Source organism: Haematobia irritans, chromosome 1 (genome assembly GCF_050003625.1).
Source record: "Haematobia irritans isolate KBUSLIRL chromosome 1, ASM5000362v1, whole genome shotgun sequence".
NCBI lineage: Eukaryota > Metazoa > Arthropoda > Insecta > Diptera > Muscidae > Haematobia > Haematobia irritans.
In genome coordinates this window covers 16906296-16924432 of record NC_134397.1, presented here as the reverse complement: position 1 = coordinate 16924432, position 18137 = coordinate 16906296, and the positions used below count along the sequence as shown (strand labels likewise).

The window sequence follows — 18137 nt, the reverse complement described above, 5'->3', positions numbered from 1 at the left end:
ATTCTGAATATTTTTTATAAAAATAAAATACTTACAAACTTTTCTATAGAAATAAAATTTTTACAAAATTTTCTATAGAAATAAATTTTTACAAAATTTTGTATAGGAATAAAATTTGTGACAAACTTTTCTATAAAAATCAAAAATTTGGAAAAAATTCTTCATAGAAAAAATTTTTCTCTATAGACAAAATATTGTCCAAATTTTCTAAAAAAAAACTTGACAACATTTTCTATAGCAATAAAATTTTGACAAAATTTTCTAAGAAAAAAAATTGAACAAAAATTTCCATGGAAATAAAATTTTGACAAAATTTTCTGCATTAATAAAATTTTCTATAGAAATACAATTTTGACAAAATTTTCTATAGAAATGAAATTTTGACAAAATTTATAAAAAATAAAATTTTGACAAAATTTTTTATAGAAATAATTTTTTTTTATAAATTTCGTTATAGAAAAAAAAAAAACTTCGAAATACTTTTTTTTAAGTTTGGTAGAATTTTGGAGTTTTTTTCAAATTTTGGTAGATTCTTTTTGGTACGAGTGGCAACAGTGCTCACAAGCCGTTGTGATAAATTTAATTTATATCGTTTAAGTTTCTGGTATAACAACCGCACTTAAAAAAACATACTTGGATCCGAAGATTTTGACCTCCTCTTAAGGATTTGGGTATTGATTACGAGCCAAATATGAAGCTTTTAACCAAGGATGCAAATTCAAATAAATCTTAGCCCATATTTGAAGATTTACTACCTTCAAAATTATTCCTTTACTTCAAAACTTTTTTTACTTTAATGAAAATTAGCTTTACTTCAAAGATATATGTTTTTAACGTTTAGACGCAAATTTCAAAGACTATTATCCTATATTTAAGGAAAAGAAAATTAAAATCTTTATATTAAAGAAATTTTTCCTTAATAATCGTATAATCAATATTTTTTGTGTACGCACCCCGCCGAAATGGCCCATTACAATCCCTTTTACATCCTGAAAAATGTATTATTCTAGACTATAAAATAAACACACATTTAATTTTTTCTATATATATTTCTATGTTTTATTTCATAAATATTAAAATAACAAAAATAAATTTAAAATATTTAAAAAAAAAAATAAACTATATATCTGGATTCTCTTAGAGAACCGTATCGCCTTTTAAAGACGATTTTAAGTCACTCTTAATTTTCATATCATAAACTATGACAATTTGTTCATCTTCATCCTTTTCAAAGACACTCTCATATTCTTTAAATTCTATTAATTTTCGTATAAATGGTGGAAAGAGCCTGGGATTCATGGCCGAGGGATTATTTCGACCAAATACTAGGGAAGCCAAATGGGCCACAATAATGGATATGAAACAGCCCACAGCAGCATAGAAGAAGAAAGACATTTGATAGATGTACTGGGCTATAGTTTTGGAGCTGAAAAAATAAAAGTTAAGGATATTAAGAGGACCTTGAAAAAATCGAAATCAGTTTACCCATTATCTACTAGAGTTGTATTGGCCAGCGTTATTAAAGCAGGCTCAAAATCATAGGTACATCCTTCGGTAGACATAGGCTTCTCAGAATATATTAATTCCCCAGTGGCCAAAGCCACTTGGCATTTCACACATATCCAAGTCATGGTGGCAAATGCCACTATACAGCCACTTACTGCACTCTGAAAGATAAAAACCTTTTAATTAAGATTTAAATTTAATTTCTTTGTCCTAAAATTACCTTTGAATTAATCCAAGGCATTAGTAGACCCATTAAAAACAAACTCAGTAATGGGCCTCCCGTCACCGAGGACAATGTTGTGGATAATTGGATTACAGCATGACCCAAATATTGTATAACAAAAACCAAGGCCACACTTATGATGCCAATAAATACCACCGTGGAACGCATAATCCAAGCTGTTTGACGTTCACTTAATGCATTCTTACGAAATGGTTTAATATAATCCTCCAAGAAAACTGCAGCCAAAGAATTCAAACCAGTCGATAGAGAGCTTAGGGCAGCACTAAATACTCCAGCCACAAATAGCCCTGCCATTCCGGGTAAAAATTTCAATGTTTCCATAACCATTAATGGTACCATTTGATCTTTGGCCTTGGCCAATTTAGTACTCAAAGGATCACAATCATGATAATTGGCAAATATCAAGAGACCATTGTACATACAAAGTATATTGATTAGAACAATGCCAATGGTAAAATAAATACACGCTCTTTTGGCCTCTTTAATGGTTGGTACCGAAAGATAACGTTGAACAATAACTTGATTGCCACAATTAACCTGGACATACCATAGTGAAGTGCCCACCATTATCGAGAGCATAGATATCCGTGTCGTAGGATCCCAGGTTAATCTGAAAGTGAAAAATCATGGATGGAAATGACGTTAAACATTATTTTTTGTTCTCTTCTTACTCGGGAATTTCAATTCTTCCTGTTGCCCAATTACGTTCCCATACCACACTCAAGCCTCCCACATCTATGGTACCCTTTACAATGACAAATAGTATTGCACCAACCATTATAACAGTTTGTATGACATCCGTCCATACCACCGCTTTGAGGCCACCCTATGAAATTCAATAAAAAATTTTAGAGAGATATTTCGAAGTGGTTAATTCTTGAGAGAGAGATAGAGAGAGAGGAAGAAATTTTTATTTATCAAACAAACAGAAATCATTAAGAGCTCACGAATGAGAGGGAAACTAGATCACTAATTATATGAACTATTTTGTAGTATTAAATTCAGGCTTATATTGAATTGCACAATTTTAGATTTCCATTCTAATCTAAGTAGAATTATTACTGTTATCTCCTCCTTTGTTGAGCATGATAGCTTATCAATACAGCTTAACAATTTCTTCATGTTGGTGCTCTCACCAGTCACTCTCAACCGGATCTCACCATATGAGATTATATTCACCTTCTACGCCTGGTGATTAGGTTGAGCAATTCTGGTGTGAAACACAACCATAGCGATTGTCGATAGGCGAATATTTGATTATATGTATTTCTTAGGGGAAGCCCAAAAGACCGTCAAATGTTTGCTAAATTTTAGATTTTTTATCGTCTGGCTTTTTATACCCACCACCATAGAATGGTGACGGGGGTATAATAAGTTTGTCATTCCGTTTGTAAATATCGATTTCCGACTATATAAAGTATATATATTCTTGATCAGGGAGAAATTCTAAGACGATATAACGATGTCCGTCTGTCTGTCTGTTGTAATCACGCTACAGTCTTCAATAATGAATCAATCGTGCTGAAATTTTGCACAAACTCGTCTTTTGTCTGCAGGCAGGTCAAGTTCGAAGATGGGCTATATCGGTCCAGGTTTTGATATAGTCCCCATATAAACCGACCTCCCGATTTGGGGTCTTGGGCTTATAGAAACCGTAGTTTTTATCCAATTTGCCTAAAATTTTAAATCTAGAGGTATTTTATGACCATAAAAAGGTGTGCCAAAAATTGTGAGTATCGGTCCATGTTTTGGTATAGCCCCCATATAGAACGATCTCCCGATTTTACTTCTTGGGCTTATACAAACCGCAGTTTTTATTCAATTTACCTGAAATTGGAAATCTAGAGGTATTGTAGGACCACAAATACGTGTGCCAAAAATTGTGAGTATCGGTCCATATTTTGGAATGGTCCCCATATAAAACTACCTCCCGATTTGGGGTCTTGGGCTTATAGAAACCATAGTTTTTATCCAATTTGTCTGAAATTTGAAATCTAGAGGTATTTTAGGACCATAAAGAGGTGTGCCGAAAATGGTGAGTATCGGTCCATATTTTGGTATAGCCCCCATATAGACCGATTTCCCGATTTTACTTCTTGGGCTTCTAGAATCCGAAGTTTTTATCCTATTTGCCTGAAATTGGAAATCTAGAGGTATTTTCGGGTCATAAAGAGGTGTGCCGAAAACGGTGAGTATCGGTCCATATTTTAGTATAGCCCCCATAAGAACGATATGCCGAATTAACTCCTTGGGTTTCTAGAAACCGTAGTTTTTATCTGATTTGCCTGAAATTGTAAATATTCTGGTATTTTAGGCTCACAAAAACGTGTATCGGATTAAGTTGTTATCGGTCCATTTGTTAATGCCTCCATATGGACCGACTTCACTTCTTGAGGGTGTAGAAGGTGCACTGATCATGAGAATTGCTTGAAACTCAATGTAAAATTTCCAGATTTTACTTCTACAGATTTAAGATTTCAAATCAAGACGTTATTTTATAATTTTCTTGCACACTTACAAGAGATGTTAATGATTCCTCTCATCATAAAAGCCGTGTTTTTGAGCCGATCTTCTTCAAATTTTGTACATCTGGATGCTTGCAAAATATCAGACAAATCGGTGCAGATTTAAATAACATATGTACAAGTAAAACTAATTTTTTGTTTTACTTATACCAATATTCCCCCATTCTTCCATCAACACTGTACCAAATTCAACAAATACATGATCAGAAGGACGGACACCAAGTGCTAAACCAACTCAGGAGGTGGTTCTGAGTCTATAGGTATATATTTTATGGAGCTTAAAATCAATATTTCTGTTATTCAAAATTTTTTCGCTGATACCCTGACTACTGTGTGGTTTAGGGTGCTGTGCCACTACTTATATGCGCAAATTTTACACAAAAATAACTTTTGCATTAAACATTTCCCATATTCTTTGTGTTTCGTCCCAGAGCGTTTGCCGTTTTAAATTTTAATTGTAGAGAATTTGTAAAAAGTGTAAAAAATGTTGTCCAAATAGATTCAGATTTCAGACTGTATTTAGTTTTTGGACATTTTAAACTAATAAAGCTCGCTTTCAACAATAGATTAAAGGCTTTACCCATAGATTATGGAATATAGATAGACGAGCCATTTATCTCCGCGAAAAAATGTGTCAGTTCGAAAAATAAATTTTAATTGTATAGAATTTGTAAAAGTGTAAAAAATTTTGTCCAAATAGATTCAGATTTCAGACAATATTTAGTTTTTGGACATTTTGAAATTATAAAGCTCGCTATGAACAATAGATTAATGGCTTTACCCATAGATTATAGAATATAGATAGATGAGCCATTTCTCTCCGCGAAAAAAAAAATGTGTCAGTTTCAAAAATTATTTTTCTGACATTTCGTTTTGATTTTTTCGTAAGGAGTCAGTCCCAAACATTAATTTTCCGGCATTTGCTGTTGTGCTGTTCGTAAAGAGAAATACAGCACAAAATTAAATTTCGTATTTTCGCGGATTTGGTCACAATTTTTTGTTCAAATATGAACTTTTAATATATTAGTTTATTTATAAATACACTGGTGCATTATAAACGTTCTAATTTTATGAAAAAAATGGCAAACTACAAAAAGGAAAACGAAAGAGAATGTAAGCGTGCTCTTATTTTCTTCATTTATTATTAATCTTCGAAACTGACAAACATCGTTTGACACGGATGGACCATCTATATAATATAGGGTCTATGAGTTTACCAATATTGTCAAATAATTTAAATTACAAATCGTTCAATAGAGAGAAAATCTGAAACAGCCACCACCATAATAATCAAATAATAAGAGGCTAATAATAAATAAGTTATTTTATCTTATATCAATTTAAGTACCACTATCTCTTCCTCTCTTAAAATAAAATCATCTCTTTTTAATGATTTTTCTCTCTCCCTCTCTCAATAAATTCTTAAAATTCTTAAACTTACCACACATGTATAGAAAATGCATACCATGCATACCAGAGGCGTTATAATGTGAATATTAACTCCCGTTACTGAGAACAAGAAGATTATAAATTAATCTAATAAACTATATTGAATAAAAACTCCAAAGAAATTGAAAAAATAATAGAATATAACTTTTAAAAGAAAAACAAAATTTCTTTCACTAACGAATAATGTATTCGTACAATGAAATCAAATAACAAGTGGATTTTACCTTGATTGAACGCCAATGCTGGAACATAAATCACAATGGGCAGCCAAGTTATCTATGAAAGGATGCAAGTGAATAAGCGTACCAAGCATTCATGTAGAAGAGAACATCATTGGACGAGTAAGTATGCACACACACACGAAAGCACGCAGCAATGTGTCGAATCCATGAAGAACGAAGAATAACGATAGTTTTTGTGTGTGAGAGAGAGAATGCAAGTTAATAGCGTAAGTATTAAAGAGCATTATCACAATCGCACACACACACCCCACAAACCCAATATAACCATTCACAGCATCAGTTATAGTTGTTTGTTACAGTTGTATTGTTGTTGGTTGTATTGTTGTATCATCATCAACAGGAAGTCAATCGTTAACATTGCAGTGAAGTGAGCAGTGAGTAAGAGCATTGAACAATGCAAGCAATGCCAATGCATCCGTTTCAAGTTTATTGCAATGTCAAGGTGACCAATGGGTTGTTGTGGGGGTAAGCATGTTGGTTGATATACCCAAGTATAAGCGATGGCCAAGGAATTTTTCCCAAAAAATTTCCAGCACCCATAACAAACCATATTGTAGAAGAACCATGTAAAAAGGAATTTTTCAATTAAAATGGAACTTTTTCAAAGTATAACAATTAAGTACTTGATCTTAACACAACTACTTACCGTGCCCAATGAAAAGAGTATGGAACCGAACAAACGAATTCCTTTGCCGTAACGCATTTCGAAATACTGCAAAATAGTTGTTATATATTTTTTTCATTGTTTTTAGAAACTTTTCTTATTCATTTTTCTTTTAGATCTATATGAAATACTTTAGAACTATACAATAAAAAGAAACTTAACTCTGTTTTATACTTTGATGAATTGATATTGTTTTTGTTTGTTTTTTTACCTCGTCTTCTTCTTATTCTATAAAGTTGAATGCACTTTTCTTTAGTAGCAATCGATATGAAGATGATGTATTTGAAGTTCTTGAAAAATATACTACAAAAGGGTACATTTCTTTAATGAAAAAAAAAAATGTTAAAGTAAAACTTTTGATATTTGTTTCTTTGCAATATATAGAAATTGCATTTCAAAGAGATTTAAAAGACCATACTTTTCAACTAATGTATAAAAGAAAACAATATTAATTTCAAAAGTACGTGAAACTTAGTGTAGAATTTCTTAGGATAAAATTAAAAATTAACCCAAACACTGTTTTAATTAAAAGTAAGATTGGCAGTCACAGTGAAGCAATTGCTTGAACAGCAATATCTTGAATCCAAGATTCTAAATTTCAGCAATGATTAAAATTGAATTTTGTAGTAGTGTTTCCTAATGTATGACAGATGAAGATAAATTTAACTTTTCGAATTATTTAATTTTTGGAAAATAAGAATATATATACATATTTACATTTTATAAGTGGCACAAATTTTCATATTTCAGCAGGAATACAGAAAAACAACTTTTTGGTTCTTCCAACTAATTTTTAACCGCTTCAATAATGAAATTGATAATATAAATCACTGACACAAATTAAAAAAATAATTGACACAATTAAAAATCTAATTGGTTCAAATAATTTTTATGATTGAATTAAATTGTGATTAAAAAAATTAATTGAATCAATTAAACATTCAATTGACCTTTTTTCAAATTCAATTAAAATTATAATTGAAATAAAAATTGAAATAAAATAAATATAAATAAAATATAAAAAAATAAAATAAAATAATTGAAATAAAAATATTGTTTTTCTGTGGAAAAATAAATAACAAGTATATACGGCCGTAAGTTCGGCCAGGCCGAATCTTATATACCCTCCACCATGGATTGCGTAGAACCTTTTACGAAAGACTGTCATCCACAATCGAATTAATTGCGTTGTGGTATCGTTTTCTAAGTTGTGAGTTAGTCCACACGTATAATATATATTAGCCAAAAAAGGTATGTATAGGTAAGTCTACAAATAATTACGCATCGATATGGACTCTGAGGGCTATACATAACTATAGACCGATATGGACCTAGTTACGCATGGTTGTTAACTGCCATATACAATGTACCAAATGTACCAAATTTCAACTGACTCGGATGAAATTTGCTCCTCCAAGTGGCTCCAAAAAATCTCGGGATCGGTTTATATGGGTGCTATATATGATTATGGACTGATATGGTCCACTTTTGACATGGTTGTTAAATATCATATACTACCACCACGTACCAAATTTCAACCAGATCGGATGAATTTTCCTTCTCCAAAAGGCACCGGAGGTCAAATCTGGGGATCGGTTTATATGGAGGCTATATATAATTATGGACTGATATGAACCAATTCCTGCATGGTTGTTGGATACCATATACTAACATGAGGTACCAAATTTCAACCGAATCGGATGAATTTTGCACTTCCAAGGGGCTCCGGAGGTCAAATATGGGGATCGGTTAATATGGGGGCTATATATAATTATGGACCGATTTCGACCAATTTTTGCATTGGTGTTTCAGGCCATATATTACCATCACGTACCAAATTTCAACTGAATCAGATGAATTTTGGTCTACCAAGAGGCTCCGGAGGTCAAATCTGGTGATCAGTTTATATGGGGGCTATATATAATTATGGACCGATGTGGACTAATTTTTGCATGGTTGTTAGAGATCATATGCTGACACCATGTACCAAATTTCAACCGGATCGGATGAAATTTGCTTCTCTTAAAGGCTCCACAAGCCAAATCTGGGGATCGGTTTCTTTGGGGGCTATATATAATTATTAACCGATGTGAACCAATGTTTGCATGGTCATTAGAGACCATATACTTACACCATGTACCAAATTTCAGCCGGATCGGATGAAATTTGCTTCTCTTAAAGGCTCCGCAAGCCAAATCTGGGGATCGGTTTCTTTGGGGCTATATATAATTATGGACCAATGTGGACCAATTTTTGGCATGGTTGTTAGAGATCATATGCTGACACCATGTACCAAATTTCAACCAGATCGGAAGAAATTTGCTTCTCTTAGAGGCTCCGCAAGCCAAATCTGGGGATCGGTTTATATGGGGGCTATACGTAAAAGTGGACCGTTTGCAAAACCATCCGACCTACATCAATAACAACTACTTGTGCCAAGTTTCAAGTCGATAGCTTGTTTCGTTCGGAAGTTAGCGTGATTTCAACAGACGGACGGACGGACGGACATGCTCAGATCGACTCAGAATTTCACCACGAGCCAGAATATATACTTTATGGGGTCTTAGAGCAATATTTCGATGTGTTACAAACGGAATGACAAAGTTAATATACCCACATCCTATGGTGGAGGGTATAAAAAGGTATGACGAATTAGTGCATGATTATGTGAAACCCAGAAATATTGATGGTAGACACTGAACCATTCAGCGTCACCTTTCAATCTATATACGCTCGGTTGTCCTCAGGTCATCAGTATGTTTACGAATAAGCACAAATATTTTTGGCAGTGCGACATAATCCGGTCACTACACTCAAAAAAAACAACCCAAATTTTTCAAATTAAAATTTTAATTGAATTCTAAAAAATTCAATTAAAAATTTAATTGGCTCAACAAATTTTTTAATTGAAACAAAATCAATCACGAAATTAATTGCTCCAATAATTTTTTTAATTGAAATGTCTTCAACCGCAAAAATTATAGTATCAATTAAAAAATTAATTGAAAGTCAATAAAAAATTAATTGATTCATTTAAAAAATTAATTGATACTATTACACAGAAAAAATTTAACGAAAAAAATTTCCAATTAAAGTCTTAATTGACTTTTAAAAAAAATCAATTAAAAATTTTATTGATTCAAAAATTTTTTTTTAATTTAAACAAAAATTAATTACAAAAAATTATAGTATAAATTAATTTTTTAATTGATACTATCATTTCTATGATTGAAGACATTTAAATTAAACAATTAATTGGATCAATTAATTTCATGATTGGATCAAAAAAAATTTTTTTTTGTGATCGATTTTTGTTTCAATTAAACAACTTGTTGAATCAATTAAATCTTTAATTGAGTATTTTTTAAAACTCAACTAAGACTTTAATTGGAAAAATTTTCCTGAAATTTTTTTTGTGTAGAAGTTAATAGTATCAATTAAATTTTTAATTGGATCAAATAATTTTTCAATTAACGTTTGTGATTGCTGCTATCATTTCTGTGATTGAAGAAATTTCAATTAAAAATTAATTGGATCAATTAATTTCGTGATTGAAGACAAAAAATATTTTTTCTTATATACACACAAAACAAATTTTTGCTGATTCAATAACGAAATTAATTGATCCAATTAATTTTTTAATTGAAATGTCTTCAATCACAGAAAAGATAGTATCAAATAAAAAAATTATTGAAAGTCAAGTAAAAAATTAATTGATTCTATTAATTTTTGTGATTGATTTTTGTTTCAATTAAAAAATTAGTTGAATCAATTAAATTTTTAATTGAATACTTTTTTTAACTCAATTAAGACTTTAATTGGAAAAATTTTCGTGAAAATGTTTTCCGTGTAGGATTGACCTCTTGCATGTTATGTAGAATTATTTTTTTCATACGATCGATATGGATCTAAAAACGGCAGAAAAATGGTTCATATCGGTTTCTTGAGTATTGGAATACGCTCATTTTAGCCGATACATTTGAAATTCCCCTATCTTATACAGTATGTCAAGAAAGTCTTTTGACATTGCCAAATATTTCAAATTCTAGAAATAATTGAAATATTAAATATTTTATTAAATTTTTAATTCTGTGTACGTATGTAGACTTTGCAAAATACATAATAAAATATTTTTTTAAAATTTCATTATATTTAATTTTGGAACAAAACATAATTTTTATCCCATTGTCAAAACACTTTCTTGACAAACTGTATATAAAAAAAAATTATTAATCACAAAATTAAAGTCTATTAAAAAAATTATCCAATTAAAAATTATATAATACAATTCATTTTTGATTTTTGTTTTAATTAAAACTGTTTCAATTAAAAATTTAGTTTAATCAATTTTAGTAGTATTTTTTAATAAAAACTATTTTTTGAAAGGATATGCGCATACGAGTATATAAATTCTATTCCGTATTATACAATATCATTTTTTTTGTTTATTTTATTTTAAAAACATAAACAGGAATTTTCCGCAGAAAACATTGCTCTTTTAATTTTTTGTAAACGATGATAAGAACATGTCTATGGATGATAATAAAGACCAGTAATTATGGATGTTTAAAACGCATGCCATCGAAGACGGGTTCAAATTCAACCTTCTCTTTTTTTACACTGATAATGAATGAAATCAAAGCTTGTGGAATAAACTCAATGGGGATGTCAATGGTATTGATTATATTTTTAAATGACTTCAGTTATTTAAATTTATTAAAATAGGTTAATGTTGAGTATTTTTTAATAATATATACACTGAAAGAAGAATTTTCTTTTATGAAGAACGAAGTTTTCTTTTGAAGCTAAATAATTTTATTTAAAAATAATCAAAAAAAAAAAAGACCGCAGACAATCATTTCATCTAATAAAACTTATGTAAATTTTCCAATTTAAATATAAAATTAAATTAAATAAGGTTTATTTATAAAAACATGTAGTGTTAGTATATAAGTGAACATGCATTATATTTGTGTCTTTATGTGTGCTTATATACAAATGTTAAAATGGTTGAACACAAAAGCCAATTACATAAATACAACAGCCAATGCATATTCTATATTTTTATATGTAATAAAATTTATTGATGACTTACCTCATAGGTTGATGTCAACTGAAGATTACAGAAAACTGGCAAAAAGACATACCAAGAAATCACACCAGATAAAGCCAATGTCACCAAAATAAAGGCATATTGTGTGCCATAGACATAAATTTCTGTAGAAGTGCCAAGCAATGAGATTCCCGAGACAAAACTGAAAAATAAAAAAATGGGGAAAAATGTAAGTATATAAAATATAAAAAATAATATAAATTACATTAAAGAAAAATAAAATAGGATATCATTTCCTTAATTCATTAAAATTTATATTATGTTTTTTTAAAAATGTGAAAACATGTTTAACTTCACTCACAAAAATTTTCAAATATTTGTCTTGGTTTTGTCCCAAATTGGAATGCTTTTCTCTACAAAAATCCCCTATTTAATTAAAATTTTTACCAAAAATCGGATCGGGTTGAAATCACCGTTGCCACAATTGGTAGAATTTTACCAAAAAAGTGGATTTTCTACTGTGTGGTCGATTGGTGGAATTTCGTTGCAACTCCAACTAAGAGGTGCTTCACAGACTTTAATGGAAATAATTTTCTATAGAAACAAATTTTTGACAAAATTTTCTATATGTTATAAATTAAATTTTGACACAATTCTCTATAGGAATAAAATTTTTAAAAATTTTTCTACAGAAATAAAATTTTGACAAAATTATCTATAGAAAAAAAAATTTTTTGACAAAATTTTCTAAAGAAATAAAATGTTGACAAAATATTCTAAAGAAGTAATATTTTGGCAAAATTTTCTGTAAAAATAAAATTATGACAAAATTTTCTATAGAAATAAAATTTTGACAAAATTTTCTATAGAAATAACATTTTAACAAAATTTTCTATAGAAATAAAATTTTGACAAAATTTTCTATAGAAATAAATTTTTGACAAAATTTTATATAGAAATAAAATTTTGACAAAATTTTCTATAGAAAAAAATTTTGACAACATTTTCTATAGAAATAAAATTTTGACAAATTTTTCTATAGAAATAAATTTTTGACAAAATTTTTATAGAAATAAAATGTTGAGAAAATATTCTACAGAAATAAAATTATTACAAAATTTGCAATAGAAATAGCATTTTGACAAAGTTTTACTATAAAAATAAAATTTTGACAAAATTTTCTATAGAAATAAAATTTTGAGAAAAATTTTTATAGAAATAAAAATTTGACAAAATTTTTATAGAAACAAATTTTGAGAACATTTTCTATAGGAATGAAATTATGACAAAATTTTCTATAGAAATAACATTTTGACAAAGTTTTACTATAAAAATAAAATTATGACAAAATTTTTATAGAAATAAAATTTTGAGAAAATATTCTATAGAAATGAAATTATGACAACATTTTTTATTGAAATTTATTTTGACAAAATTTTCTGTAGAAATAAAATGTTGACAAAATTTTCTGTCAAAATAAAATTTTTACAACATTTTCTATAGAAATAAACTTTTGACAACATTTGCTATAGAAATAAAATTTTGAGAAAATATTCTATAGAAATAAAATTTTGACAACATTTTCTTTATAAATAAAATTATGACAACATTTTCTATAAAAATTAAATTTTGACAAAATTTTCTATAAAAATAAAATTTTGACAAAATTTTCTATAGAAATAAAATTTTGACAAAATTTTCTATAGAAATGAAATTTTGACAAAATTTTCTATAGAAATAAAATTTTGACAAAATTTTACTATAGACATAAAATTTTGACAAAATTTTCTATAGAAATAAAATTTTGACAAAATTTTCTATAGAAAAAAAAATTTGACAAAATTTTCTATAGAAATAAAATATTTACAACATTTTCTATAGAAAAAAACTTTTGACAACATTTGCTATAGAAATAAAATTTAGACAAAATTTTCTATAGAAATGAAATTATGACAAAATTTTTTATTGAAATTTAATTGTGACAAAATTTTCTATAGAAATAAAATTTTGACAAAATTTTCTATAGAAATGAAATTATGACAAAATTTTCTATAGAAATAAAATTTTGACAAAACTTTCTATAGAAATAAAATTTTGACAAAATTTTACTATAGACATAAAATTTTGACAAAATTTTCTATAGAATTAAAATTTTTACAACATTTTCTATAGAAATAAACTTTTGACAACATTTGCTATAGAAATAACATTTTTACAAAATTTTCTATAGAAATGAAATTATGACAAAATTTTCTATAGAAATGAAATTATGACAAAATTTTTTATTGAAATTTAATTGCCACAAAATTTTCTATAGAAATAACATTTTTACAAAATTTTCTATAGAAATGAAATTATGACAAAATTTTCTATAGAAATAAACTTTTGACAACATTTGCTATAGATATAAAATTTTAACAAAATTTTCTATAGAAATGAAATTATGACAAAATTTTCTATAGAAATAAAATTTTGACAAAATTTTACTATAGACATAAAATTTTGACAAAATTTTCTATAGAAATAAAATTTTGACAAAATTTTCTATAGAAATAAAATTTTGACAAAATTTTCTATAGAAATAAAATTTTGACAAAATTTTACTATAGACATAAAATTTTGAAAAAATTTTCTATAGAATTAAAATTTTTACAACATTTTCTATAGAAATAAACTTTTGACAACATTTGCTATAGAAATAAAATTTTAACAAAATTTTCTATAGAAATAACATTTTTACAAAATTTTCTATAGAAATGAAATTATGACAAAATTTTGTATAGAAATGAAATTATGACAAAATTTTTTATTGAAATTTAATTGCCACAAAATTTTCTATAGAAATAACATTTTTACAAAATTTTCTATAGAAATGAAATTATGACAAAATTTTCTATAGGAATAAACTTTTGACAACATTTGCTATAGAAATAAAATTTTAACAAAATTTTCTATAGAAATAACATTTTTACAAAATTTTCTATATAAATAAAATTATGACAAAATTTTCTAGAGAAATAAAATGTTTGGAAAATATTCTATAGAAATAAAAATTTTACAAAATTTTCTATTGAAATAACATTTTTACAAAATTTTCTATAGAAATGAAATTATGACAAAATTTTCTATAGAAATGAAATTATGACAAAATTTTTTATTGAAATTTAATTGCCACAAAATTTTCTATAGAAATAAAATTTTGACAAAATTTTACTATAGACATAAAATTTTGACAAAATTTTCTATAGAAATAACGTTTTAGCAAAATTTTCTATAGAAATAAAATTTTGACAAAATTTTCTATAGAAATAAAATTATGACAAAATTTTCAATAGAAATAGCACTTTGACAAAGTTTTACTATAAAAATAAAATTTTGCCAAAATTTTTATAGAAATAAAATTTTGAGAAAATATTCTATATAAATAAAATTATGACAAAATTTTCTATAAAAATTAAATTTTGACAAAATTTTCTATATAAATAAAATTTTTACAAAATTTTCTATTGAAATAAAATTTTTACAAAATTTTCTATAGAAATGAAATTATGACAAAATTTTCTATAGAAATGAAATTATGACAAAATTTTTTATTGAAATTTAATTGCGACAAAATTTTACTATAGACATAAAGTTTTGAGAAAATTGTCTATAGAAATAAAATTTTGACAAAATTGTCTATAGAAATAAAATGTTGACAAAATTTTCTATAGAAATAAAATTTTAACAAAATTTTCTATAGAAATAAATTTTTTACAAAATTTTCTATAGAAATAAATTTTTGACAAAATTTTTATAGAAATAAAATTTTGGCAAAATTTTCTACAGAAATAAAATTTTGACAAAATTTTCTTTAGAAATAAAATTATGACAAAATTTTCAATAGAAATAAAATTATGACAAAATTTTCTATAGAAATAAAATCTGGACAAAATTTTCTATAGAAATAACATTTTAACAAAATTTTCTATAGAAATAAAATTTTGACAAAATTTTCTATAGAAATAAATTTTTGACAAAATTTTTATAGAAACAAATTTTGAGAACATGTTCTATAGGACTAAAATTATGACAAAATTTTGTATATAAATAAAATTATGACAAAATTTTCTATAGAAATAAAATTTTGACAAAATTTTACTATAGAAATAAAATTTTGACATAATTTTCTATAGAAATAAAATTTTGACAAAATTTTACTACAGAAATAAAATTTTGACATAATTTTCTATAGAAATAAAATTTTGACAAAATTTTCTATATAAATAAAATTATGATAAAATTTTCTATAGAAATAAAATTTTGACCAAATTTTCTATAGAAATAAAATGTTGACAAAATTTTCTATAGAAATAAAATTTTTACAACATTTTCTATAGAAATAAAATTTTGAGAAAATTTTCTATAGAAATAACATTTTGACAAAATTTTCCTATAGAAATAAAATTTTGATATAATTTTCTATAGAAATAAAATTTTGACAAAATTTTCTATAGAAATAAAATTTTGACAACATTTGCTTTAGAAATAAAATTTAGACAAAATTTTCTATAAAATAAAATTTTGACAATATTTTCTATAGAAATAAAATTTTGACAAAATTTTCTATAGAAATAAAATTTTGACAAAATTTTCTATAGAAATAAAATTTTGACAAAATTTTCTATAGAAACAAAATTTTGAGAAAATTTTCTGTAGAAATAAAATTTTGACAAAATATTCTATAGAAGTAATATTTTGGCAAAATTTTCTATCGAAATAAAATATTGACAAAATTTTCTATAGAAATAAAATTTTGAGAAAATATTCTATAGAAATAAAAATTTTACAAAATTTTTATAGGAATAAAATTTTGAGAAAATATTCTATAGAAATATAAATTTGACAAAATTTTCTATAGATATGAAATTTGCTGTTGTTTTTTTATTTCAGCTTAAAATCATGCATTGACTAAACTACAATTGTAGCTTAACCAACAGAGGAAAAGAATGTTTGTCAAATTTATTTGGGCAAAGCTCTATAGACTGCAAGATTGTTGGATGGACGCACGTTTCGGAATTACCACATCCCTCATCAGCATTCTCTACTTGCAGCAAAACTATCAACCAATTATCAGAATAATTTCAGGCAGTTCACTAAACCCAAAAGTAAACCACACCTGAACCTTCCGAAAAAAGGTTTTACATGATAGCCGGATTATGCCGAAATAAATTCGTACAAACATATCTCTTTTCCTTTGCCACCGTCAAATCATCGATTTGAGTGCAGTTGGCTGGGTTTATTTTGAGCGTGCTTCCTCTTTTTTTCATTCGTTTTGTTTTGTTATTGTTGTTGTTTTTTCTTTAATCATTGTTGTTTTTTATTTCAGCTTAAAACCATGCATTGGCTAAACTACTAGTGTAGCTTAACCAACAGAGGAAAAGAATATTTGTCAAATTTATTTGGGCAAAGTCCTATAGACTGCAAGATGGTTGGATGGACGCACGTTTCGGATGCTGATGAGGAATGTGGTAATTCCGAAACGTGCGTCCATCCAACCATTTGCAGTCTATAGGGCTTTGCCCAAATAAATTTGACAAATATTCTTTTCCTCTGTTGGTTAAGCTACACTAGTAGTTTAGCCAATGTATGGTTTTAAGCTGAAATAAAAAACAACAACGATTAAAGAAAAAACAACAACAATAACAAAACGAACGAAATAAAATTTAGACAAAAATTTTCCATAAAAATAAAATTTTTACAAAATTTTCTGTAGAAATAAAATCTTTACAAAAGTTTCTATAGAAATAAAATTTTAACAAAATTTTCTATGGAAATAAAATGTTGACAACATTTTTTATAGAAATAAAATTTTGATATTTGTGCAATTTTTTATTCCAATCTTTTTCTTAGTGAACTTGTAAGAACGGGCAGCCATTATACCAAACCTAACCTATGGAAATTTAGTTAATTTAATTATCATAAATCCCCAAAGAGAAAATTTATTGAGCTATTTTTTTGTGGAACGATATTTTCACTATATCTTTATTATAAATGAGTTTGTAAAATTTACAAATTACCATGTCTTCCTCGGTATTTTTGTTTTCCATGAGTTCTTAACAAGATTGTGGCATGAGTATTTCTATAATTTTTGTTCTAAAGGCAATTGTACGCTATCCTTGGCCTCCAGCCAAGTGTAACAATAAATAAACCTGCCTTGATTGTTGGTCGTCTTACTGACATCTTGATTAGTCTGGTCTGATATGGTCTGCTCCACTCTGGTCTAGTATTATGGAAATTGCTCAATTTTCAACTTGTGTTCACACTTTCCTAAATAAATAGGCTTAGTCTCACAAAAGTCCATTGGACAGACATGCAGACAATGTTAATAAATTGTATGGTTTACCCCAACAGGCCAAAGTTAATCATACAAAAATATTGTCAACATCAAGATATCATCATCAAGAATAGAAGG

General features: G+C 27.0%; 1 protein-coding gene across 5 annotated transcripts in view; it reads right to left on the bottom strand.

Annotated features, from left to right (window-relative positions):
* Positions 1–18137, bottom strand: part of kumpel (kin of rumpel) — an 82386-nt gene that overhangs the window by 42482 nt on the left and 21767 nt on the right. For 3 of the 5 annotated variants that reach the window (XM_075289467.1, XM_075289465.1, XM_075289466.1), the window contains exon 3: positions 11726–11885. In XM_075289467.1, coding sequence (XP_075145582.1) covers positions 11726–11885 — 160 coding nt within the window. Of the gene's footprint in view, positions 1–1029; positions 1427–1485; positions 1668–1726; positions 2361–2421; positions 2577–5716; positions 5785–5948; positions 6001–6612; positions 6679–11725; positions 11886–18137 lie in introns of those variants that run through there. The other 2 variants (XM_075289463.1, XM_075289464.1) reach the window with 1 other exon arrangement.